The following is a 27,150-nucleotide window of genomic DNA, read 5'->3' on the forward strand; positions in this document are numbered from 1 at the left end:
TATAATTTATCGTATTTAAATGGTGTTGTAGCGTTACCAAACAATGTAATGTATCGCTTTTTAAAGTTTTTAAAGTTACACATGTCTGAATTTTAGGTAGGTACTTTTCCTATTTGTCATTACCTCCTTAATTCTAAGAACTCATTTTCTCTCAGCTTCTGCTATTATATATATATAGATTTCTTGAACTTCTCCACAACCTTAGGACCGACCTTCTGAAGTTTGGCTAGATTTTCGTCAATCTACTTGTCCTTTAATTTGGAGAAAGCCTTCTCAGTACTCACATCCTTCTCCAAAGTTGTGAGACGATCTTGAGTCTTCTTCACCTCGTCAACAAGAGAAGAAACTTTCCCCTTCAGCAGCTCATTCTCAGAAGAAAGAGACTCTGCCTTAGATTGGGCAGACACGAGCTTCTCCTCATAATCTAAATACTTCCCCGAGAGGTACAGAGATTCACCCAACACCTAGAAACAAAGAAAAAAGAGTTCAAAATAATAATAATAATAATAATAATTTTTCGGGAAAAGAAATAAAAGCCTACCTGCATAACTTTGTGAACATGAGACGACATTAATTCCTGGGAAGTTCTCGTTGCTGGAGGCTTAAGGTCCTCAACGGTAATGGCATCGTAAGCCTTCAATACTGCAGCATCCGCACTATCCTAGACTAGAAAGTGCCAAGGACAGTTTTCTCTCTTCCAAGAGTCTTAACAACCTCGTCAAGAGGAGTTATCAACTCCAAAGATGAAGTAGGAGAAGTAGGACGTTGGATAACAGGTTGGGCAACCGGGGAGACGACCATAGTGTCCTCCTAGGATAGTTCATTATCTTTTTTATGCTTCTTCGATAGAAGACCCTCCTTTAGCCCCGTCTTAGCCTTTTTCTCTTGGATTTCAGATAACTTCCCCTTGCTGAACCTAGTAGCCATCCCTAAAGAAAAACATATTCATACACATCAGACCTCTGAAAACTCGTTTGAAGAAAAATATACATAAGGCCAAGTTACTTACTCTTTTTGATAACTTCAACGTTTTTCTGGACCTGACTCGAAGGCTCCGGACCAAGAAAATGAAGGAAAAGGGATTGGGGAGAGATGAGTTCATCAAAATCTATGATGGTTTCCAAGTATCCTCTGACTCTCTCTAAGCGATTATGATATTGCTTCTTTAGACGAGGACGAACAAAAGTTGCATAAGAAAACATATGACGAGTTAAATACACAAGGAAAGTCATGCAAATGCAAAAATATACGAATACATATATAATAAAAGGACGAACAAAACACAAGAGTACCCCAACTACATAGCAACCTGGGAGCATCATTTGAGTTTTCACCAGGAATGGCTTCCCAACCTTCACTAGAGACGAAGAAAAAGCTCATCTTCCAATTGTGAAGAGAAGATGAAGAATCAAGAATAAACCTTGTGAAAGTTCAAAAACGTGTACAAATACACTTTTGAACGTTTAGACCCCCAAAAACCAACTTAACCAACCCAAGCAATATGTCAAACAACTAGTGTGCGGAAACTTAACATATGCTATAATATGGAATTGATTAAACAACTATCTAAGCCATAACAAAATAAACCACAGCAGATAATGTAAAGGCAGAGATAGAGAGGAAGGAAGATGCAAACACAGAGATAACACCCGGATGTGTTATCGAAGAGGAAACCGAAGACCTTGGCGAAAAACCTCTCCGCCGCCCTCCAAGCGGTAATCAATCCACTAGAAAATACAGTTGGGATACAAGGACAGCAATAGACCCTCCAAGCCTAATCTACCCAATGCACCTAAGCCCTCCAAGCTTCTTGCTCCAACGAGGTTGCGCCGAACCTTTTTCTTTTCTAGCTTTCTGGATTCCGCTACTACACCGTAGCATCAACCAATAAAGATTGGCTCCTTCCTAACTGCTTCCCAGAACTCCAAACGTCTATCTCACAGAGATGATAATGGTGAGAACCAGGTTTGGTATAATGCCTCTCAAGGATTTGACAGTGGAGAGGAAGAGAGTGAGGGATTTTGATGAGACTCTAAGGTAGAGATTGTGGGTGAAACAATCTGGTTTTTCTTTAGGGTTTCTCTCTCAAAATTCTCTCTGGAAGCTCTCTTTCAATCGTGGGTTAAAAGGGTATTTATACTGGAGTGAAGAGGAATGTGAAACGTCAGGTTTTTCCAAAACAGGGGTGGCTCGCGGCTTGACCAAGTCGCGAGATCCAGTCGCGAGTTAACCGTATGGCCAGTTGTCCTGTTTTGTCCTGTAGTGCTCCAGCTAGCATGACTGTTCATCTTCCAGCATGCTTGGCACGTGTGCAACTTCTGGCGGCTTGCAGCCGCGAGTCCACCCGCGAGTCCCAGCCGCGACACTCTGTTTTCTTGCACATTCTTGAGCAAACTTCACTCTATCTCACTCACTACCCTTACAACAAACCCACCTAAATACAGGGTTACTAAATGCTGAATTACAAGCAAATTTGGCACGGAATAAAGCCAATTAGATGGTTGAATAAATTCAACCTTACACCTTGAATTCCTATCCCAAGGTTTGAACTCCCAATTCCCTGGGATTTTGGATTATCTTAGACGATAAAAATGCAAGAATCCATCTATCCTAATGGTATCTCCGTCATTGGCGGACATCCACACCACCATACAACAGATTACTATCCTCCAAGAATTAGGGACTAGTTAGGCAAGAGCGAGTAGCGGATGAAAGAAAAGTTCCCTAATGAATGGGTGGATAGGAAAATGAAGACCATTGACGAAATCAACTTCATAGAAACACACTTCATCGGTGTAAGAATGAAAAGCCCCATCATCATCATTAGAAATCCTAACCCTAGCAAAAGAAGGGAACTGAAACCTATTTCTAATTCTCCTCTCGTCTTTTTCCTTTAAAGCACAACATATACTCCTAGTCTTGTGAGAAGTAGACGCAGAAGAGACCTCGAGGCTCCATGTTCCTCAAAAGAGGCTAGGTCCATTTCAAGTTCACTAGACCTAACCTCCTTTTCCCTAGCCATTGACAAAGTTTGAGCAATGCCTACTAAACGATGAACTAAAGGGAAAAGGAAAACTAAAACCCCCCTTGAAAGGACAATTCCTCCCAACGAAGTGCCCAACTTGAGGATGTTTTCTACCTATAGACTCAAGCAAGCCACACAAACGAGCAAAGAAAAAAGAAACATAGGGACAATCTGATCTTAGCAAAAAATAATCCACCATGAACGAAGGCGCAAAGGACTTACCAGAAATGGAAGATTAGTGAGGAAGAAGAAGGCTCTAGAAAAAACAAAACGCCAACAAAGAGAAAATGAGATGAAAATGAAAAAAAGAGGGAAAAGCATGAAATAAGTGGACAATCATGTGTGGGAAAACCGAAGAAAACTGACATGACGAGACCATCTTGATCTTACAAGCGTCGTCAAGCCATTGACGAAGCAAACATACATTGCGCATTTATGATGAGCACTAAAGTGAAAGAGTAACGAATGGAGCAACAGTAAGAAAGAAGTAATGCACATCAAAACACTAGCTCATAACACCTTAGCCATTGCCAATAAATGCATAAATCTGTTGCCCATTACTGTAGAGGAGACTATAAAAATGAAAGGAGAACAAGACAAAAGGTACACGCAATTCTCATCCCAAAAACTACTCCCAAGTCGATTTCTCTCTCGATATACTTCAAGTGAATATTTTGCCTGACTTAATCATCGGAAGTTTTTTGGCAAACACCACACCGGTGTTTACTTTCTATTTCACTTTCCACTACAAGTTCTACTTTGGACGAATCCGTCTAAATTGTCCATCTTCACTGACAAGTAGTTCAACTGTTGGTTTTTTACATCATCAATGCCCATTTTCATCAACAACTGTTAAATAATCTTTTTAAATTTTTAACAGAAAGAAGATTCATTAATGAAGATAATATTGTTGGGAAATTTAGGCCCCAGTTAATTTAAATTAGAAACCTTGATTAATTGAATCGATTATGCAATTATATTCAATTTAGTCGGTGATGGACACAAAAATATTGTAAAAATTAAATATAACAGAAAGTTAGTTTTGACATAGGCGATATGATTATGAAGGGAAAATCCTAATGGGTTAAACATTACAAATTGACAAGTGGTTTATAGATCACTACCATACTGAAGAATTCACTAAGTACAATGGAAGTTGTGCAATATAAGAATATAACTCAATCCTAATACTGCTACTTACTGTAAAAACTTACTCATGTGACGATTCGAAGCTCCAGTCTATTTGGATTGTTCTATTTGTGGATCTCTTCAATGCATGGATACCTAATCCGTGTCTAAGACTACAAAAACAACTTGATTGAAGTAAGATATATGTGTAGCAACTTCATTCGATAGGTCCTTGTATATGTGCAAATTCCACACACACACACATCGGACATATGACCCAACCATTACGTAAGAACCTGCTTAGGTTTTGAAATTGTTGAGGATAATTGTACCAATTTAGCCATTGAGATGGTGCTTACTTTTTGGGTAAAGATTGGATTTTTTTAACATTTTCAAAACTCAAATATTTTATCTTAATAATTAGGGTATATTATATTTCAAATCCTTCAGTTTAGGTCTATAACAAATTAAACCACATAGTTTTAAAAGTAACAAATTAAACCATAAAGTTTCAAAAGTAACAAATTAAACCTGAAATTTCAAAAAGTAACTAATTAAATACTATAGTTTTAGAAGTAACAAATTAAATCTTGAGACTTCAAAAATTAATAAATTAAACCTCAAGTCAATAATTTAAGTAGAACAACATTAAAAAAACATACTATATTTTGTCAACAAAACTGTATTTTTTTTACATGTGCGTGACTGTGCCTATGGAAGATATCATAATCCTTTTTTCTTTCCTTCTAATTATATGTTTATTTTCCAATTTTCAAAATGTCGAAATATTCACATGTGAGTAGTATAGTTAGTTAAGTAGTAAAGTTCCACATTGGATACTAATGAGAAGAATGAGTGATTAAGCTTTTGGGTTAAGTGGTGTCTCTATATGTTATTTAGCTAATCAATTGGAGGCTCTCCAAGGTGGTATCCCCCCAAAAATGGTATCAAAGCATATGGTATCATGTGTCAAGGTGGTAAGGTCAAGGGTCTCTTTCGCAATTGGAGCCAGGATGTGGTGCGTGTACTTGAGGCCCTCACAAGTATGGAATGCACAAGGCAAGCCCATAAAGGCCACATAGATGATCTTGAAAAATGCTCAATAAAGGCAAGCCTACAAATCAATGGTGCTAGATGTGTGACACAAGAGTCCCATGAACATGGATGTGCAGGCTAGATTCCCATGAATTAATAAGCGTGTGAGGTTGACATGTGGCTTTCATGGATGGTGTATGAGAGACCCATAGATGATGCACTAGTAAAAAAAAACCAGGAGAGAGCAAGTAAGACTTAGTTAAAACTTACAAAGAGACAGAGGCTCACACATAAGGAAAAGATCGTTGGGTATACATATTTGAGTTATTTGGTATAACATTACATAAACAATCTTTCTCTATACTAAAAAATCGTCAAGTACACCTCAATTCCTTCTTTACCACGAAAGACATTGTAAGGTTGAATTTTATCAACCATCTTGTTGGCTTTATTCCATGCCAAATTTGCTTGTATTTTAGCAATTAGTAACCCTGTATTTAGGTAAGAATCATGTAAGGGTAGTGAGTAAGAAAGTGTGAAGAAATACTCAAGATTGTGCAATGATGCAGAGACTCGCGGCTGGACTCGTGGGTGACTCGTGACTGGCAAGCCGCCAAAGTTGGCACACGTGTGGAGCATGCAGGGGAGCTGAAGAATCATGCAAGCTGTTGCACTATAGGACAAAAGTCCCAGGTTGGCCAGGCCGTTAGCTCGCGGCTTGAACTCGCGACTCAGCCCAGTCGCAAGGTCAAGTCGTCAGACCACCCTGTTTGGAAAAAACTGACTTTTCACATTCCTTCTCACCCTACTATATAGATACCCTTATACCCACGATATTCAGAGAGCTTCCAGAGAGAATTTTGAGAGAAAAACCCTAGAGAAAAACAAGATTGATTCATCCACAATCTTCACATAGAGACTCTTCAAATTCCTCTACTCTCTTCCTCTCCATTATCAAATCCTTGAGAGGTACATTACCAAAACCTTTTCTCACCATACCCATATCTGTGAGAAGGCCATTTGGTATTTGGGAAGTAGTTAAGAAAGGACCAATTTCATATTGGTAGATGCTATGGTCAAGTAGCGGAATCCTGTAAGCTAAAGAAGAAATAGACTCAGCGTAACCTCGTTGGAGTAGGAGCTTGGAGGGCTTAGGTACATTGGGTAGATTAGGCTTAGAGGGTCTTCTGCTGTTCATGTATCTCAACTACATTCTTTAGTGGATTGTTTACCGCTTGGAGGACGACGGAGAGGTTTTACGCTGAGGGCTTCGGTTTCCTCTTCGATAACACATCAAGTGTTGTCCTTGTGTTTGCATCTCTTTTCCCTTAATCTTTTCCATTTAATTTCTGCTGTGGATGTGATTTTATTTGGTTTAGATTGTTTATCAATTCTGTTTTAAGCTTATATTCATATTCCATACATTAATTGTTTGACATTAAGCTTGAATTGGTAATTTGTAAATTGAGGGTCTAAACGTTCATAGTGTTTTATACACTAATTGAACTTTCAGACATATATGGTCTAACAGTCATGAACTGCAACTCCCCTTGCCACTTCTAACACTCTTGTTGCTTCCAAGAAAAGGACTTATGTGTGTTGATTACAGAAAAAATTAAGGGTGAATTGCAAAGCCCAATAAAGGTTAAGTTATATAAGAATTTAGTAATAAGAAATATGTAAACCAAGTTAAGTCATCTCATCATGTGTTATGCAATAAGGAAAAGATCTTTCGTCTTTATGCTATTCTTAAAAATAACTTAATAGTGTGTCATTACTCGTTTAATTCGTCCTAAAAAATGAGTACCTACGCATGTACGTATAATGATAGTCCATTATATAAGTTGATTAAAATTGAAGTGAACAAAGAAAAAATGATTATAAAACAGGCTAGTATATTCCACTTATTTTTTACCTGGAATTTTTTTTGCAAGCTTGACCTCTCCCTTCCACGCACGCTGTTATTTGAATAGTGATGGGCACGCGACAATTTTTACGGTATTTCTTTTTAGAAGTTGAGTTGATAATTTTTTTTTTTTTTGGTTATTATTTAGATTAATTCACTATTAATATTATTTTATCATTTATCCTTTATAACTTATTACGCAAGGAATAAATATTTTGTGAAAGTGATCATTTTAGCATTTTCTAATCGTAATCTAGGCTTTGCTATTATTATAGTGCATGGGAAGCATCAAGCATACATCATGAATCATGACTCAATTGCTTGCGCTGTACGTTTTACTTCTACCTACCCCATTCTTCTCCCTCTGTGTGTCTCTCCTGTTTAAAGGGTGAAGAGCTCACAACTACTCGCATCACCCTAAGAAAATTGTTCTCTGAGCGCGCCAGCCACTTGGACTTGGTACCACTAAGGAACAAACACACAATTTTCTAAATCTTTAAAGGTATCATTCAAATATTCCACCTCCTCTGTTCTTCATTTCTCGCTCTCCAATCTCTCCAATTTTCTCAAGAAAATGATCTTGATCTCTTTCTATGCAGACTAGTATTACTAGCAGAAAATGATCTTGCTGCAAAGCATGTTATATTAACGTTGTCCTAACTCCTTCGGAAAAAATAAAAAGAAAGTTTTCCTAATTAAGACCTAACCCCGTTTTTATACATTTTTCTTCGCAATATAGTTTTAATTTTTCGAGAATTTATATCATGGTTTGTTCTTAGATACGATTATAATTTGCACATATATATTTACTAAGAAATATGTTGTGGTTGGCTATGATTCATATTATACGAAGTTTCATACCAGCTATGACAGTCTCTCTCTCTCTCTCTCTCTGTGTACAAAGTTGGGTTTGGTTCATTTCAAATATTATTAGGCTAATGATCATATTAACTTGTCTCATATGACTGTAGGACTTGTATTCGTTACATATTCAGAGGATGTGGAAGCTAAAGATAGCCGAAGGAGGGCCAGATTTGGTGAGTCTGAACAATTTCATTGGGCGGCAACACTGGGAATTCGACCCCGATGCCGGTACTCCAGAAGAGCGTGCTGAAGTTGAAAGAATGCGTGAGGAGTTTAAGAAAAACCGGTTTCATAAGAAACAAAGTGCTGATCTTTTGATGAGGATGCAGGTAACTATGTCCATATATGTGTGAATATATATATATATATATATATATATATATATATATATATGTGTGTGTGTTTTTTCTCTCATATCTTTTCTGAAAAAATCATGTTCGTTAGTCTACAAGCATCATAGACTCAGGGGCGGCGCTATACCTTAATCAGGGGGTTCAAATGAACCCCCTGACTTCAAAAAAAAAAAAAATTATATATGTAAAATATTTTTTTGTTAGTTTAATATTTTAATTTATTCTTAAAAATATTTTTTTTGTACATCCTGACTTAAATCTTGCACACCCTTATTACAAAGTGATGATACCGAAAACAATACCACCAATGAGTCACACGTTCCTCGTACGATCACTAATGGCACCTGCACAACGAAAAAAGAATAACCTAGCGGGGAGTACCGGTGTGGTACCGGCCAAGTACCCTCCGAAGGTCAAATTAGAATTATTCTCACTGCTCTAGAGTGCTAGAGAGGGTAAATTACGCGTACCTTGGTTTGTGAGGGTGCTTGGGTTTTTATAGTAGAGAGGGCTGACCCTCTTTTCCTTGGAGTAGAAGTCTTTTCCTTATCGGAGTCTTCCTGGGCGTATTTTACGGGATCCTTTCCATATAGGAGTCCTTAGGTTCCATGAAACGTGGGGAGCAAGTTATTTATTTGTACATGTAAATGTGTAGAATAGGCGTTTCATAGACTGACGCCGTCAGTCTATGCATCCCGTCAGTTTACACATATCCTATGACCTTCAGGACGTTCGTCTTTGTGTCCTTTTGCCTTAGACCACCGTCAGCCTAGAAGGTATGCTGACGGCAATAACGTCTCGTCACCATTGCAAGGCATTCACCGTCTCCTTTGTTAAGTATGTGCCGTCAGTCTCTTTTTAGGTCTTCACCGTCGCTCTTGTCCGTTATGTACCGTCACGCTGGCCAGCATAATTTTATCCTCATCATTTGCCCCCTACTCCATAACTCCGTCACCCTCTGTACTGACGGGCTATGGAGTTTGTTTTTCAAAAGAGGCAGAAACATCGTTTGCGTGGATCTGAGCATTTAATGCCTTGGACAGGTGGCTCGTTCCCATTGGCCTCACTTCTGACGAGATGTCGCTTCGTCTTCCGCGCCATTTTTTCCATATATAAACAGCGTTTCCAGTCACTTTTTTCACTATTTCATCCTTGCTGAACTTGTGGAGAGACAGACCGTCGATCACCTTCCGTCAGCTTTAACTTCCGTCAGCTTATCCGTTGCTGTAGCCGTCCAGAGGGCTTCCATACCGGTAAGTTTTCATCCTCTCTCCTTCTCTTTATTTTTGCCTCATTAGTGAGGCCGTCAGCCTAGGTACTTAGTTTGAACCCGTCACTTGTAGGTAGTCAGATGTCGAGTGACGCGTCTTGTGACGAGTCGTCAGTCCGCGAAGGAGCGGGCTACGACGAGACCTTTGGCTCCGGAAACGAGTCGGACTTCTCCCTCCCGTCAGAGAGAGAGTCGTCAGCCCAATCTCCTGACGGCAATGAGAGTTTTGCTGAGGGAGAAGATGAGGGAAGAGGGGATGAAAATGACGGGGGTGGAATGGATATTGACGGAGGAAATAGTGACGGGGAGGAGAGATCCAGTGAAGGAACTTCGGAGGGTACCGTAGATAACCGTCCCTTCATTCTTCCTGAGGATTGGGCCGTCAACAGATTTTTGCCTAGGATGAGTGGTAAAGTTTTTAGGGAGTTACGGATCCGTTATCAGATCCCAGACCACATCCCCCTCCGTCTCCCTAGAGAGGGTGAGAGGTGTTACTCCGGGCGGACAGCGGACGTTGGCATGTACGACGCCATGTTTGCTGCCGGCCTGAGGTTACCGTTGACGGCTCTTCACCGTCAACTAGCTGACTTCCTTGGAATATCCGTCACCCAGGTTGCCCCAAACGCCTGGAGGACTTTTATAGGAGCTGAAATCCTGTGGGGCAGCTTTAGTGGAGGGCACCGTCAGCTTACACTCGGAGAATTTTTTTATTGCTATAGGCCTCATCACATTGCCTCGTCTAAGGGGACTTATCATTTTAATGCCCGAGAGAAAGGGCTACGGTTAGTGTCAGATATGCCTGACTCAAATAGGAACTGGAAGAGTAGGTATTTTTTCGTTGAGGGGACGGACTGGGTGTGCCGTCAGGAGGAGTGGGCGACGATGCCCAGTGGTTACTTTGACAATACCTGGGCCTTTGTCAAGGATTCAGGTTAATCCCGTCACCCATGAGGCTCGTGCGTTTTTTGAAGTGACGGTGCTAACACTTGTTATTTTTTCTTTTTCCAGCTTATACCCGTCCGCATATAACTGACGAGCAGGAGGAGTTCATCCATCGGATTCTAGAAATTCCTTTGGAGGACCGTAAGTGCAGGGATTTGATTACCCTTGACACCCTCCATCTATACTGTGGGGGCCCAAATCCGTCAGCGGAAGCTCGTAGGTTGGAGGAGTTTGCGCGACGTCGTAAGTAGACTTTTATTTTTCCGTCAGTTTCATTATTTCCGTCACTTTTCCTAAAGTGTTTTCTTTTGTGTTGTAGAGATGGATTCTGCGAAGCAAAGGATACGGGCTGCCGCAGCTCGTCAGAAGGAGGAGAGGAAGGCCAAGGAAGCAGGGGGGGAAGCCTCGTCAACCCCCACGGCCGTCGCCAAAGTGGCGAAGAGGAAACCTGACGGGAGTGACGGCCGTCCCTCAAAAAAGCCTGCCGTCACTCCGTCAGTCGAACCATTGAAGGAAAAGTCCCCTCCGACGTCTGGCCATGGTGCGGGAAAGGGGGTGATGACTTCTGCTGGTCCCGTCACTGAGGGTCCGTGCCGTCTCCTAACCCACAAAGAATATGCCGTCGGGGAGGTTGAGTCCCTGATAAAACCAACGGACATGGAGCCCTGTGATCAAGTAGGGACGGAGGATTTAGGGGCATCGGCCCTCTTTGATCTCTCCAGGGTAAGTTTCTCACATTTTTGGGTTGAACATACCGTATCTTGTTTTGGCGTACTTTTTATCTGACGGAAATGCTCTTTCAGGCCTTGGTTCGTGTCAAAGCCCTCCGTGACCGTTGCGTGGCGAAGGAGGGGGTCGTCAGTCGAGTTCGCAGCCATAACAAGAACTTGCTGAATCAGCAGGCTCAGTATAAGGAAGCCGTCCGTCTTCTTAACCAGGAGCTGCAGGAAGTCAAGGAGAAACTGACGACGATCAGTGGCGAGAACGTCAAGCTCCAAGGAGAGGTGACGGCTCTGGAGGAGAAGTTACAGACGGCGGGGGCTGACGCGATTGGACACTTCAAAACGTCGCAGTCATTTATTGACTCATGTGGTCAATATTACGGCACTGGGTTCGATGACTGCCTTCGACAGGTCGCGTCGGCCTTCCCAGAGCTGGACTTATCTGGGATTTCAATGGATGATGGAGACGACGTCTCTCTTCAGCCAGAACCCACTCCGGAGCGTGACGGCTCGGTAGTCCTGGCTCAGCCTGCTGCTAATCCTACAGCTTCAGATTCTCCAACCGTTATCGTGGATGTTGAAGATCATCAGGCTGACGGAAATCCTGCTGACGCTCCTCCTGCTTAACCATGGCTATGTAAAAATTTTTTGAAAATAGTTGTAATCTTTAGACGGTTTTTTGGAGAACAGTTGTAATTTTTTAAACAGTTGTAGTTTTTAAACAGTTGTAATTTTAAACAATTGTAGTTTTAAACAATTGTAATGTTTAAGTGCCCTTGACGTTTATGCATAGTTGCGCGTATTTCATTTCCGTCGCTTTTATCTCTATCTCAGACAAATGTTGGAAATTCCCGTCTGCTTTTAATACGTCGGCTTTTTAAACTGTTTGAATACCTCGTCAGCTTTGAGACCGTCAGTTTACAAGTGTTATCTTTTGACATCCTTGTTGGTCCGTCAGTTTTGAGGACCTTGCCTCAAAGATGGTTATTCCACCTTATCGGACCGTCAGCCCTTAGGCTGTTAGTCTTTTTTGGGCCGTCACCTTCTTGGCCTTGGCCCTGATGTCGTTTGACATCCTTTTGGTCCGTCAGTTTTGAGGACTTTGTCCCTACGATTGTTACTCTATCTTGTTTGACCGTCAGTCTTTTGGCTTTTAGCCTTTTTGGGCCGTCACCTTCTTGGCCTTGGCCTTGATGTCATTTGACATCGTTTTAGCCCGTCAGCTTTTTAGGTGTTGATGTCTTTTGACATCTTTGTTGATCCGTCGGCTTTTTAGCCTTTTCGGACCATTGTTCTCTTGGCTTTTTTAGCCTTGATGCCTTGACATCTTTCATTAATCCGTCAACTATTAAGGCCTGGGCCCTGTGATGGTTACTCCATCTTATTGGACCGTCGGCTTTTTCTTTAGTCCGTGTGTTATGGACTTAGTCGTTTTTTGGGCTGCAAACTTAGTGGTCCGTCGGAAGGAAAATACACTTCAGCAATTTCTGAATAAAACTCCTCTTATTGCCATGCATTTAAATAAAAGTAATTAAAACCAAATCCTGCCCTTTGGGCTAAAAAAGTTGTTGCGAAAAAACTAAAATAAACGATAAATCTGAGGAGTTAAACTATAATTTGCTGAAAATATAAAAGGAGTTGGTCTTCATGCTGCTGCTCCTATTGGTAGTATTTCCGTAGGTGCTCGGTGTTCCACGGATGTGGTAGTTTCTGTCCCTCCAATGTTTCAAGGTGGTAAGTACCTTTTCTCTGCCACGACGAAACTCGGTAAGGACCTTCCCAATTGGGGCCGAGCTTCCCTTGGGTAGGGTCCCTAGCGGCGCCCATGACTTTTCTAAGAACAAGGTCTCCGACTTGGAAGTCTCTGTGTCGGACCCGAGAGTTGTAGCATTTGGCCATGCGATCCTGGTACCTAGCGAGCCTTTGTTCTGCTGCTGCCCTGATCTCGTCCACTAGGTCGAGCTGTAGTCGCATAGCCTCGTCGTTTCTGCTCTCATCGTGGTTGTGTACCCTGTAGCTTGCGAGTCCAACTTCGGCCGGGATGACTGCTTCGCTTCCGTACGTCAGGCGGAACGGAGTCTCTCCTGTGGGTGTTCTTGCCGTCGTTCTGTATGCCCATAGTACACTTGGCAATTCTTCGGGCCATATACCTTTTGCCCCCTCGAGCCGAGTCTTGATGATCTTTAGCAAGGATCGGTTCGTGACTTCGACCTGTCCATTAGCTTGAGGGTGGGCGGGGGAGGAGTAGTGGTTCTTTATTCCCAACTGTGAGCAAAAGTCCCGGAAGTGATCGTTGTCGAACTGTCTCCCGTTATCCGAGACAAAGACTCTAGGAATGCCAAACCTGCATACGATGCATCTCCAGACGAAGCTCCGAACGTTTTTCTCCGTAATCGTGGCTAAAGCTTCGGCTTCCACCCATTTCGTGAAATAGTCGATGCCTACTACCAGGAATTTCAGCTGCCGTATAGCTGTAGGGAATGGTCCCATAATGTCTAATCCCCATTGTGCGAACGGCCATGGGGCTGTCATTGGGGTCAGCTCTTCGGTCGGTTGTCTGATGATATTGCTGAACCGTTGGCATTTGTCGCAGGTCCTGACATAGGCTTCGGCGTCCTTCTGCATGGTGGGCCAATAATACCCTGCTCGTACAAGCTTGTGTACCAATGATCTGGACCCTGAGTGGTTTCCGCAGATTCCTTCATGTACTTCTCTCATGATGTAGTCTGCTTCTTCCGTACCCAAGCACCTTAGATACGGTCGGGAGAAACCTCTCTTGTATAGGACGTCTTTTATCAGGACGAACCTTGCCGCCTGGACTTTAAGTTTCCTTGCGGCGTCCTTCTCGTCTGGTAAGACCCCGTCTTTTAAGTACGAAACTAACGGTGCTGCCCAGCTGCTGTCAGAACATATTTCCTGCATGTTGCCGAGATCTATTAGCGGGGAAAGCTGTACAAAAGAGAGTACATTACCAGGGATGACCATTTGCTCAGCTGAAGCGGCCTTCGCAAGACGGTCGGCTCTCTGATTTTCTTCTCTGGGAATCTGGACGACTTTGGCTTCTAGGTCTCCCACCCTTGTCTTTACTTCGCCAAGGTACCTTTTCATCTTTTCGCCCTTGCAATCGTAGTCTCCGTTTATTTGGTTAGTGATGACCTGTGAGTCGCAGTAGATGACTACCCTGGCGGCTCCTGCTGCTTTGGCAAGGTCAAGTCCTGCTATCAGAGCCTCATACTCTGATTCATTGTTGGTGGCAGGGAAGTCGAAACGGACCATACATTCGATGGTGTCTCCTTCGGGCGACAGCAGCACGATGCCGGCCCCTGCGGCTTGTCTGTTGGACGATCCGTCCGTATACATGCTCCATTGAGGGGACTCTGCTGCCCCCTCATCTTCCCCATGGGTGAACTCAGCTATAAAGTCGGCGACGATCTGTCCCTTGATGGCGGTCCGCGGGCGATATTGAATGTCAAATTCGCTTAGTTCTATGGCCCAGAGTGCTAATCGTCCTGCCGTCTCAGGGCTGCTCATCGCCCGTCGTAGGGGCTTGTCCGTTAGGACGTTTATAGTATGAGCTTGGAAGTATGGCTTGAGCTTACGGGCTGCCGTAATCAATGCGAAGGCAAGTTTCTCCATGGGCGGGTATCTCTCTTCGGCACCGTGAAGCGCTCGGCTTGCGTAGTACACGGGTTTCTGCACCTTCTCTTCCTCTCTGACCAAGGCCGCGCTAACGGCTGCGGGGGAGACGGCTAGATAGAGGAAAAGTTCCTCTCCTGGCTGCGACGGGCTTAGCAGTGGTGGGGAGGAGAGGTAAGCCTTCAATCTTTCGAACGCTTGTTGGCACTCGTCAGTCCATTCGAAGGATTTCTTCAATGTTCGGAAGAAGGGCAAGCATTTGTCCGTCGCCCTTGACACGAACCTATTCAGTGCCGCTATCTTTCCATTGAGGCTTTGCACCTCCTTCACACTTCTTGGTGGTGCCATATCCATAATGGCCCGGATCTTGTCCGGGTTTGCCTCGATCCCTCTTTGAGACACCATGAATCCCAAGAACTTTCCTGCCGTCACTCCAAAGGCACATTTCCCCGGATTGAGTTTCATGTTGTAAGAGCGAAGGGTGTCGAATGTTTCTTTGAGATCTCCTAAATGATCTTCCTCCCTTCGGCTTTTGACTAGCATCTCGTGAACGTTTGTTGGGGTCACTCTTCAGCTTCCCTGGGAACGTCAGCGATTCCTCGTCCTTGATCTGCATAAGGACTTGATCTATCGGGGCTGTTAGCGGAGTGAAGCTTGTGAACCTTCCCCCCAGGGGCTTAGGGCGTCTTTCGTCCCTTCGGTCCGCGGTTCTTGCCTTTTTTCGGCTTTGGTCCTGCCGACCGTCTTCCTGCCGTTCTCTTTTTCTAGGCCTCTCTTCCCGAGCTAAAAGTGCATCTTCAGCGTTCATATATTTTGTGGCACGATAAAGTACTTCTGACATGGTTTTTGGGTCGTTTTTGTATATGGAAAACAAAAACTTGCCCTTCTTCAAACCATTCGTAAATGCCGCGACAAGTATCTTGTCGTCCGCTTCGTCGATTGAGAGCGCCTCTTTATTGAAACGGGAGATGTAGGCTCTTAGAGTTTCGTCTTCTCGCTGCTTCATACTCATCAAGCAAGCCGTAGACTTCTTGTACCGATGGCCTCCAATAAAGTGTGCGGTAAACTGAGCGCTGAGTTCCTTGAAGGTGCTGATGGAGTTTGGGGTCAGTCGACTGAACCAAATTCTTGCCGCGCCCTTTAGCGTTGTAGGGAAGGCCCTACACATGATGGCGTCCGCTACTCCTTGAAGGTGCATTAGGGTTTTGAAGGTCTCCAGGTGGTCCAGTGGGTCCTTGACCCCGTCATAACTGTCTATCTGCGGCATGCGGAACTTGCTCGGCAACGGGTAGGAGTTGACGGTTGTGGTGAACGGTGAGTCCGTTCGGTTGACAAGATCGTCAAGGTCGCTCGATACTCGTCCCTTGAGAGCATTCATCATAACCTCCATTTGTTCCTTCATGGCTTGCATCTCTGCGAGGACGAGGGGCGGAGTGGTTTCCGCGAGGGAGGGGATACTCGTGTTCTGTCGTTCAGGTTTGCTCGGGGCGTTGCTGGCCTGGGGTCCTTCCTGGTTTCTCCTGTCAGCGCTGGTTCCTTCCTGCTCTGCTCCTTGGTTATTGGGAGCTGCATTCTTCTGTCTCAGTTGCTCTTCTAGGTCGTGATTTTGCCTTGTGAGGCGCTCTACGGCGGCGGCGAGCGTTCTCACTTGTCTTTCAAGCGCGGTTGTAGGGGTTTCTTCTTCCTGAATGTCGTTGTTGGTCGCCATTGAGCGAGTGAGTACCATGTAACTCTCTTGTCTTGAAGGCGAGAACGTGCTAAAGCGGTTCCCACAGACGGCGCCAACTGATGATACCGAAAACAATACCACCAATGAGTCACACGTTCCTCGTACGATCACTAATGGCACCTGCACAACGAAAAAAGAATAACCTAGCGGGGAGTACCGGTGTGGTACCGGCCAAGTACCCTCCGAAGGTCAAATTAGAATTATTCTCACTGCTCTAGAGTGCTAGAGAGGGTAAATTACGCGTACCTTGGTTTGTGAGGGTGCTTGGGTTTTTATAGTAGAGAGGGCTGACCCTCTTTTCCTTGGAGTAGAAGTCTTTTCCTTATCGGAGTCTTCCTGGGCGTATTTTACGGGATCCTTTCCATATAGGAGTCCTTAGGTTCCATGAAACGTGGGGAGCAAGTTATTTATTTGTACATGTAAATGTGTAGAATAGGCGTTTCATAGACTGACGCCGTCAGTCTATGCATCCCGTCAGTTTACACATATCCTATGACCTTCAGGACGTTCGTCTTTGTGTCCTTTTGCCTTAGGTCACCGTCAGCCTAGAAGGTATGCTGACGGCAATAACGTCTCGTCACCATTGCAAGGCATTCACCGTCTCCTTTGTTAAGTATGTGCCGTCAGTCTCTTTTTAGGTCTTCACCGTCGCTCTTGTCCGTTATGTACCGTCACGCTGGCCAGCATAATTTTATCCTCATCACAAAGTATTTTCGACTCTAAAAGTAAATAGTACATATTTGTGAATTGTAAGTGTAATTCTTTTTTATAAATTTATATTATATGTGTGTGAGTGTGTCTAATATTGATTGTGTACATTACTTTTTGTTATAATGTTATTTGTGTAAATTATGATGTATGTTGTTGTTTGTGTGTACAATATAAATATAATATAACTTTATAATAGAGATGGTTTTTTACATGTGTGTGTATTGTTACCATATTATAATAACTTTTGTTACAAAGGAAGTAAAATTCAAGAAAAAAAAATTGTAAAGTCAGTGATTGTTCAAGCATTTGATTGGTTAAGTAGACACGCAGTGTATAATTTTATGTGTGAATAAGTGTGATTGTGTGCGTTAATAATTAATATGGAGCCAATGAGTTGAGATTAGTCATTTAGTATAAAATATTTTTATAAAAACAAAGTCAAATAGATAATAACAATTGTATAAAAAAAAATATTAGACAAACTTAACAAAATAAAATGGTCATAGGCTCATAGCTATCTACATTAGCAATAGATACTCGTAATGAACTATCATGTAACATTCAAAATTTGAAAACTTGTAGAATAAAATTATAAAACTTCACATATTATTATTATTATTATTATTTGTTGATAACTCGATATATTTAAGATATCTTTTTATTAAAAAACTTTAATGAACCCCCTAAACAAAATTTCTAGAGCCGCCACTGCATAGACTAGTCGACCAGCTAAAAAAAAAAAAAAAAAAAAACTCTTCTCCGAAGTTGGAATTGCCACACAGGTTCATATAGAATGGGAAAAAAAAAATTGACGGTCAAAGAGAGTGTGAACTGGAATATTGAAAAATCAAAAAAGTACACCCAGTTCCTTTTTCTTTTCTTTTTTTTCCTCCAAGAGAGAGATGCAATTCCACAATTTGCTTACTTTTGTGGGGGTCAGTTTCCACACGGTTTCATAATTTTATTGGTTAGAAAAGAACTGGTTTCACTGTCTTTTATAGTTTTATTCCTAGTTTTCATTTTGGATTAACTAATTTTTAAGTTTAATTAATTGTACTTGTACACAATAACTAAATAAACTTTTAAATATTTAATGAAAATAAGCTCATCGTAACATACACATAAGCAAATATACCCGTTCAGTAACTTAAGGCTTAAAAAAAATAAAATAAAATAAATAAAAAAATAAAAAATAAAAATAAAATAAAAAAAGATTCGAAGCATGGCCTTGGGTTAATTCCACAATGATTGTGAATTGTACATTTTGAACTTTTAAGCATACAATTTTGTATTCATGGTTTAGCTTTTTTGGATTTGAGGACAAAATCTACGTTATCTTTTGAAGTATTATTTCACAATTGGACAAGTTCAGAGACAACTTTGTAATGGGCATTAATTAATAGGTAATTAGCAAAGCCGATGCAAGATCCAAATTTGGTGGGGATGGAGTATAATCAAAAGATGAGGTGAAAGGTTGCACCTTTTGGAGACATCCATTATTCTTGCTGAGACAGCCCATCTTTTGCAATTCCATCCACTAGAGTTTCCACATTCATTTCCTCACATAATTAGATATTTTGTTCACTGCACCTCACATAAATAGAATTAAAGTCAATTAGAAATATTAAAAAAAAAAATTGTCAAGTGAACTAACATTTCTAACTAGAATTCCTGGTTGATTGCTTTGCATAATTGCGTTTAAACCTTAGGAATTTCCACAATATTTCCGTGTGAAACTGTTGTTCTAAGATAGTATGAAATCTTTTTGACTTTTGGGTTATGTAATTATGGAACTTGTATACGGAATTCTAATAACAGCATGAACTAAAAAAGAATGGTGGGTTTCAGTGGAAAAATTTATTCTTCTCAAATAATTGATTTGGTTGGAATAATTCTTACCATAAATTAGTTATAAAGAAGAGAAATATTATGTCTATGATATTTTTACAACAGTTTCACAACAAATTTAAGTGACAAGTTATTATAGGTTGTTATTGGTAGAGACAAAATTAATTTTAGTGGTAGGTTCAAATTAGAACTAATAACAATTAAACACCTATAATTTGTTATGAAAATTTTGTAAGTATAGCATTATTATTATTTTTTTTTTTTTTTTTTTGTAAACAAAGGACAAGGCTTTTTCCAAAAATGATATAGAAGAATTTCCTCAACTTATTACACATGGATGTCACATCATATCGCTTGTAAATGCTTGATTAGCACACAAGGCCTAGTTCATTGTTTTAAACCATAAATTAATGCCTAGAAGCCAGGCCCAACTGAATATATTTCTCTCTCCATTTATCTTTTATGAACTTTATCTTTTATGAACTTTAGAAACTGATAATGGTATCCATAATGATAATTACTTTATCATCAGGATAAGCCCAGATGATGTCAATGACCACCTAAAGTGACTTCCATAAATGGGAAATATTAGGAACATATCATATACTTGCGCTTTGTGTTTGACTCTTATAAATTCTATATGTGAGTTATTGTCTCATTTTTTTTCACTTGGACATGTCTCTAACTCTTTGATATGAAAACTCACAGCTTAGAAAGGAGAACCCATGTGGGCCTATTCCACCACCAGTCCAAGTGAAAGAAACAGTGAAGATAACAGAGGAAGCAGTGATAACTACTCTGAAAAGAGCACTGAGCTTTTTTTCATCCATTCAAGCCCATGATGGCCACTGGCCTGCTGAATCTGCTGGCCCTTTGTTTTTCCTTCAACCCATGGTATGTATTTTCACACCACTTGTTTCAAAAAAAAACATACTCTCTCTCTCTCTCTCTCTCTATACCTTTGCTTAAGAAAATAAAAATGTTGTTAAAATTGTAACACTTCTTGAATGTGTTCATTCCGTAAGGCCAATCAGATTAGTATAATTTTTTGAATTATTAAAAATAAATAAAAAAACAAAAAAGGCCCATCAGATTGGTGCAATTTCTTGCATATACTTTTTGATTTTTTGAATTCAAGCTCTTAAACGCACAAGCAAACGTGTGTGTATAAATATATATTGTGTTTATGACTTGCTATATGGGGATGATTGAAAAAATTAACCCAGTGACTTGTTTGTTACATTTAACTTAACTTCAAATTATTGCCATGCAGGTAATGGCATTGTACATCACGGGAGGTCTCAATGCTATGCTTTCACCAGCACACCAGAAGGAAATAATTCGATACTTGTATAATCACCAGGTAATATTTTGTTGTAATTGAAAATAACTTTGTGCTCAAATAACTTATAGTTCCAAAGGATCTATATAAATTCGGTAACATGGAATATTCCTTAATTTGAGAGGAAAAAAAAAGGTCAAAGGGAATGGCATCCCTTATTAATAGAAGAGAAATCACATTTTTATCCCCCATTTAATTAGAAAAAAAAAAATTATACATAATATTTTTTTATAATGGAATAGAATAGTTTTCCTCCAATGCATTACATGAAAATCATGTAACATATATAAAATCATATAATTCATTAAATTATTTAAACAAGTCATATGATTATTAACTAAAAAAAAAAAAAGTAGATCATGTGACATTACATAATTATAGGAAAGAATTCCTTGGAGATGAGGGGGACTAAAAATACACCTAGGTTTGGACATCTTGTTACCAAAAAAGGCTCTAGACATCCTCATTAGTCAAAAAAAAAAAAAAAAACAAAAAAAAACAAAAACAAAAAAACAAAACGACACTTAAAGTCATGTGACTAAAATATACACCTAAAGTCTTTTGGGTTTCCACCTAGTGAATTGGGTGGATTTTTCTCCAATATGATTTGGAAGAAAATTCTGTCTAATTTCTTTATAAACTCATGACACAATGTTAGTAGATATTCCAGCAAGCCAACAAGCCTAAGAAACTGAAAACTTTGCATAATTTTAAACTATACATGTTTGTTTGTTTGTTGGACAGAATGAAGATGGAGGTTGGGGCTTCCATATTGAAGGTCACAGTACAATGTTTGGCACAGCTTTGAGCTACATTGCGTTAAGGCTACTTGGAGAGGGACCTGAAGATGGTGAAGACATGGCTATGGCTAGAGGACGGAAATGGATCCTTGACCATGGTAGTTTAGTAGCAATTCCATCATGGGGAAAGTTTTGGGTCTCGGTATGACCAATTGAACCCATTAGCCAATGTTGCTTTGGTTAATGTTACATTATTTAATAACTTTTTATTCAATTAATATATTTAAAATTTCACGATTTGATTATATGTTCTTTATATTCTTAACATATATTGTCAAATTTCGTGTCAACTAAATGTTATTTATTTCTGTAAGTAAACTTAAAATGCCTCCTCTTTTGTATAGGTACTAGGAGTATATGCGTGGTCAGGCTGCAATCCACTGCCTCCAGAATTTTGGATTCTTCCTAATTTCTTCCCTATGCATCCAGGTTTTTGCAACTCACATCTTTTTGTTGAAAAGAACACCTTTTAAGATGCATATCACTCAAAAAATATATGTAGCAGTTAGCATAGTGCATGTATCTAATCGTCATGACCTTCATTATACGAAAACAGGCAAAATGTTATGCTACTGTCGCTTGGTTTACATGCCAATGTCTTATTTATATGGAAAGAGATTTGTCAGCCCAATCACCGACTTGATTCAATCAATAAGACAAGAGTTATACAATGAGCCTTACCATCAAATTAACTGGAACAAAGCTCGGAGTACAATTGCTAAGGTTGTGTGAAGTCTTTTTGCATTTCTTGTCCTCCTTAGAAATATCAATATCATATCCTGCTTATTAGCAATTTTCACGAAGTTGATGCCTACATAAAACTTACACAATGTAATAATTTAGGAGGATCTCTACTATCCGCATCCCCTCATGCAAGATATGCTATGGGATTTTCTTCACCATGTAGCCGAGCCTATCCTGACACATTGGCCCTTTTCAATGTTGAGAGAGAAGGCAATAAAAGCTGCAATTGGTCATGTACGTTATGAGGATGAGAACACCAAATACCTCTGCATTGGAAGCGTAGAAAAGGTCAATACTTGTGTTGCAATTCAATTTGAATGAAAGAAATATAAAATCAAAGTATTTGGTGTGTCATCATTGAACTAAATTTGTCAAGGTTACTTGTATTACAGGTTTTATGTTTGCTTGCCCGTTGGGTTGAAGATCCAAATTCAGAGGCATACAAGCTTCATCTAGCCAGACTTCCAGACAACTATTGGGTTGCTGAAGATGGCTTAAAAGTTCAGGTAATATGACCGTTCCCTTGGGTCTTTTGGTTACTTGACTTTTCTAGAAAAAGCAAAAAAGCATAATTAGCACATCCACAAGCATGTGAGCATGTTAATGCAATCACATATACTTAAAAGCATTTACTTATGATGCTTGATTTATGTGATGCAGAGTTTTGGCTGTCAGATGTGGGATGCGGGTTTTGCTATTCAAGCAATTCTCTCTTGTAATCTAAATGAAGAGTATGGGTCAACACTCAGGAAATCACATGAGTTTGTCAAGGCTTCACAGGTCAAAATATATATGAAATACTCCTTACATGATTCTATGAAAGATAATTCTTAACCATGTTATTTTCTAGGTCAGAGAAAACCCTTCTGGTGACTTCAAAGCTATGTACCGACACATTAGCAAAGGAGCATGGACTTTCTCAATGCAGGACCATGGTTGGCAAGTCTCTGACTGCACAGCAGAAGGGCTAAAGGTAATGCCAACTCTAATACATTTATACTAACATTCTGAAGGTTTATTTCAACGGCAAAATTTTGATATTTGGCAAAACCTTCTATTTTTCAGGTTGCACTTTTGTTCTCACAAATGTCTCAAGACCTTGTTGGCGAAAAAATGGAGACAGACCGGTTCTATGATGCTGTGAATGTCATTCTTTCTCTACAAGTAAAAATTCAACCTTGCAATTTTTTTTTTTTTTTTTTTTTGACAAATTTTCATCAAGTACAAGTTGTGTGAGTTATATTATCCACTTCACTTATTTAACTTTCTTAGGTTTAATGATTCTGAAATGCATCTTAATAATTGACTTTCTTTTCATACCAATACAGAGTAGCAATGGTGGTTTCCCAGCATGGGAGCCTCAAAGAGCTTACCGTTGGTTGGAGGTAACTTCTCCAATAAACCTACTAGTTTCTTCCTAACTTGTTTCAATATCTCAACTTTTCCTTGTAAGATATTTTTGTACATGTTTATGGCAAAAAACCATTGTTTTAAACTCACCACTCATTCCCATATTTTTGTATCTTATTTTTGCAGAAATTCAACCCCACAGAGTTCTTTGAAGATACTCTTATTGAGAGAGAGTAAGTTATCTTCCAGCACAAGAATAGTTGTCATGGTATTGGTCATGTTATCTTCCTAACATTAAAATTGAACCACTTTATAGGTATGTAGAATGTACTTCGTCAGCGGTTCAAGGCTTGGCACTCTTTAGGAAATTCTATCCCAAGCACCGTAGAACAGAGATAGACAGTAGCATTTCCAATGCAATTCAATACATTGAAGATGTACAAGAACCTGATGGATCATGGTAATATGTTTTTTGCACACACTTATATTCTTGATTCACACCATGGAAGTACTGCTCTATAGCCACACAGTTTTCTTTTGACATTTAAACATAGAAAATAAAAGTAGCCAACTATGATAATATCAGCAAGAGACTGCACCAATTTTTACTTTTTTCTTCTGTTTTCTTTTGCTTGATGCCAAAAGGAGAAAGCATCAATACTTACACAAGAATAATACTTATGAAGGTATGGTCATTGGGGGATTTGCTACACCTATGGTACATGGTTTGCTGTAGGAGGATTGGCAGCTTGTGGAAGAAACTATAGAAATTGTCCTGCATTGCGCAAAACTTGTGAATTTCTGCTATCAAAGCAACTACCTAATGGAGGATGGGGAGAGAGTTACCTATCGAGCCAAAACAAGGTATGGAAATTTGTTTTAATTTAAATGTGTACTTATTCTTTACAGCAGAAAAGAAAGAAAGAAGGGGGGAATTGGAAATAGAGAACTCGAATAAGTTTCTTTGTGCAACAGGTGTGGACAAATATAGAAGGCAACCGTGCAAATTTGGTCCAAACCGCATGGGCGCTGTTATCACTCATTGATGCTGGGCAGGTTAGTCCATTTTCTCCTCAATTATTTAGTAAGTTGTACGTTAACGTGGCTGATTTAGGTTTCAGCAATAGTTAGAGTAGGCAATTAGTTGGGGAAGTGTCATGAAAATGAGTAATCCAAGATATCAATCAGTAATTCACCATTGGTCATGATTTGAGGAAATTGCTAATCGCATCTGCAATTATACCCCAAAAGCACTAGTCAACTCACTATGGGGGTTCCTTGTAATCACTTATATAGCTCAGTTCAACCTAAAATAAACATACACTTCAAATCCAATTTACGTAATCCAGGATATCATACATATGAACACAAAAATTAAGATCTAAACAAATAAATTTAAGAAACTTTGAACCATAAGTATTAGATAATAGCAAAATTTGGAAGGTGGGCCTTTAGTGACTGCTTTGGAAGTGCAAACAAATCTCATATACTAATTCTAAATGTTTTTATAAATTTAGGCCAAGATAGATCCAACACCAATTCATCGTGGAGTCAGAGTGTTGATCAATGCACAGATGGAAGATGGTGACTTCCCACAACAGGTAATTCCATGTTTATTCAAAATCCAATGCATGTAGATAAGTGCCTGTCTTAGTTGTGTTGTTCTTTCATTTCTTTTTGTCAAAATAATTTCTACATACCAAGATATTTTTTTGAAGCATAGTATAACTAATGGTTATTGGCAATAGGAAATCACTGGAGTATTTATGAGGAACTGTACACTAAACTACTCATCATATAGAAACATTTTTCCCATATGGGCTCTTGGAGAATATCGGAGGCGAGTTCTATTTGCATAAAACCTGAATGCACAAACAAAGGATTGCATATTGAAGTTCACCACCAATCTCCAATATATATACAACTTCCACATAAGCAAGAAATATAGATAACTATATACTACTTGAAAGATGTAAATTTGTCATAATGTAGTTCTTTTTTTTTTTGTACCAACATTCGGGTGGCCTAGTTGGTAAGATATTGGGCCATCAAGTCTCAGGACTTAAGTTCGAGCCTCAAATAATTAGCTGTGTGTTGGTGCTCCTTATATCCCATCTCCATCCCAAATGGTCCAAAGAATAATAAGTGAGTTTCTCACAGACCGAGAATATGCAATCTCACCTGGGAGCGGATAGGGTGCTACTATGGTCATGCCCAAGTACGAAGGGAAGCCACACTAGTCACCCCCCTCTACCCATTTTTTTTTAACCAAAAATTAAAAGTAGTTTTTTTGTGAGACAAATAGTTTCACTCTACTACCCAAAAAAAAAAAAGTATGTCCATTTAGTTTGTGTAAGGATGTATTTGTGGACTTACCTAAAAGGAAACGTAATATTTGTGTATGCTATATGTGCAAGTGCCACATACCGTGTAGTGTGTATACAAGTAAGAAATGAATAAACAAATATATAAGGATATAGGCTTTTTAACTTTCATCTCTCTCTCAATTATTTTAGGAGGCGGGTTATAAAGCTTCCCTCTCATAATATGTGGGTCTCACAGTTGTATAGCTCACCAAATGTAAAAGCTTGTTTGATGGTTAACCAACTTAAGCTGTGAACCCTTTTCTCTCTTTGCTAGACATAAGAATTCCTAGTAGTCATCTGTGCACATTTATATATTGCAAATATTTGTTTGGGGACGTTTAGTGAATTTTTCAAATTTCATAAGAAATTCAAATTTTCCATAACCATAAGAGATTTCCTACCAAAATCGTTAATACCGTACTGAAGATTGAGAGTATTCCTAACTTCCATTTTAGATGATTATGGTATCATTGGAAAGCTTGTAAGTCTTTTTCAATGCCACCAGTTTTCTAAAGCTTGAAAATATTTATTAAGTACTTGATGCATGGTTTTAAAAGTCAAATTAGTCAAAAAAAAACCAGAAAAGGGATCAGTTCTTAGTTTTTTCGAGTTCTTGACCAGTTTTTATCGGTTTTTTGCCGATTTTTCCGGTTTTTACCGGACCAGTTCCATGCCCAGTGTCCAATTCAACTAGTTGAACTAGTTGGTCCAGTTTTTAAAATAGTGCTTTGATGTTATTTTGAACTTTTGGAAGATGTGTTTTAAGTATTTGATGTTATTATTAACTTTCGATTTATCTGCCTTGTAGTTATTTTGATGTTATGAGTTTGTATTAAATTTATAACAATATTAATCATATGCTTTTTTGAAGCGGGTTAAATGGATTGAATTTGTGTCAAACCAACCTGCTTAATATTAAGCGGGTTGAAATGGTTCATGTCACATTTGTGTAAGCCCAACACGATCCATTTATTAAGTGTGTCACTTGTGTCGTGTAATGTCAACCCGCTTCATTGATAGGTTGTGTTAAGGTTGATGGGTTATGAAACTATTATTAAAATGATTGGGTTTTAGTTGAGTCATTTAGTCAAATATTCCTACCTTGACGCAATACGCTATCCTGAATTAATGCCTCTAACAAATATATGGTAGTCAATAGGGCAATTTTGAACTAATGTTGGATTTCCAACAGCTTTACACTTTGCGTGGATTTTCTCAAGCAAATTGAACTTCCACCCCCCAAAATATATATATATCCAAAAAGGAAAAATCCAAATCAGTCAGCTTTTACACCATTCAATAATAAGATGCCACATCCCATTATTACAAATAAAATATTAGTCAATAGCACGCTAAATCAAAATCTGCCTAAATATAAT

General features: G+C 39.6%; 2 protein-coding genes across 3 annotated transcripts; both read left to right on the top strand.

The window, feature by feature from the left end:
- The first annotated feature begins 7,432 nt into the window (after positions 1–7,432).
- LOC126705464 (lupeol synthase-like) lies at positions 7,433–25,900 on the top strand. Of its 2 annotated transcripts, XM_050404490.1 has the most exons (19): positions 7,433–7,596; positions 8,066–8,287; positions 19,878–20,063; positions 20,443–20,532; positions 21,256–21,453; positions 21,656–21,740; positions 21,868–22,034; positions 22,155–22,343; positions 22,448–22,561; positions 22,716–22,835; positions 22,906–23,028; positions 23,121–23,219; positions 23,384–23,440; positions 23,592–23,638; positions 23,722–23,865; positions 24,092–24,269; positions 24,381–24,461; positions 24,923–25,006; positions 25,154–25,900. In XM_050404490.1, the coding sequence occupies exons 2-19, from the start codon at positions 8,093–8,095 to the stop codon at positions 25,262–25,264; spliced, it is 2,268 nt and encodes a 755-aa protein (XP_050260447.1). In that variant the 5' UTR covers positions 7,433–7,596; positions 8,066–8,092; the 3' UTR covers positions 25,265–25,900. The 2 variants fall into 2 exon arrangements, 1 of the variants encoding a protein (XP_050260447.1); XR_007648295.1 differs by lacking the exons at positions 24,923–25,006; positions 25,154–25,900 and having other exon boundaries at positions 24,051–24,269.
- On the top strand, positions 8,491–12,948 carry LOC126705465 (uncharacterized). Its single transcript, XM_050404491.1, has 4 exons — positions 8,491–10,512; positions 10,590–10,766; positions 10,843–11,246; positions 11,327–12,948. The coding sequence occupies exons 1-4, from the start codon at positions 9,663–9,665 to the stop codon at positions 11,870–11,872; spliced, it is 1,977 nt and encodes a 658-aa protein (XP_050260448.1). The 5' UTR covers positions 8,491–9,662; the 3' UTR covers positions 11,873–12,948.
- Positions 25,901–27,150: the final 1,250 nt, after the last annotated feature.

Source organism: Quercus robur, chromosome 11, assembly GCF_932294415.1.
Source record: "Quercus robur chromosome 11, dhQueRobu3.1, whole genome shotgun sequence".
In the NCBI taxonomy this organism is placed as follows: Eukaryota; Viridiplantae; Streptophyta; class Magnoliopsida; order Fagales; family Fagaceae; genus Quercus; species Quercus robur.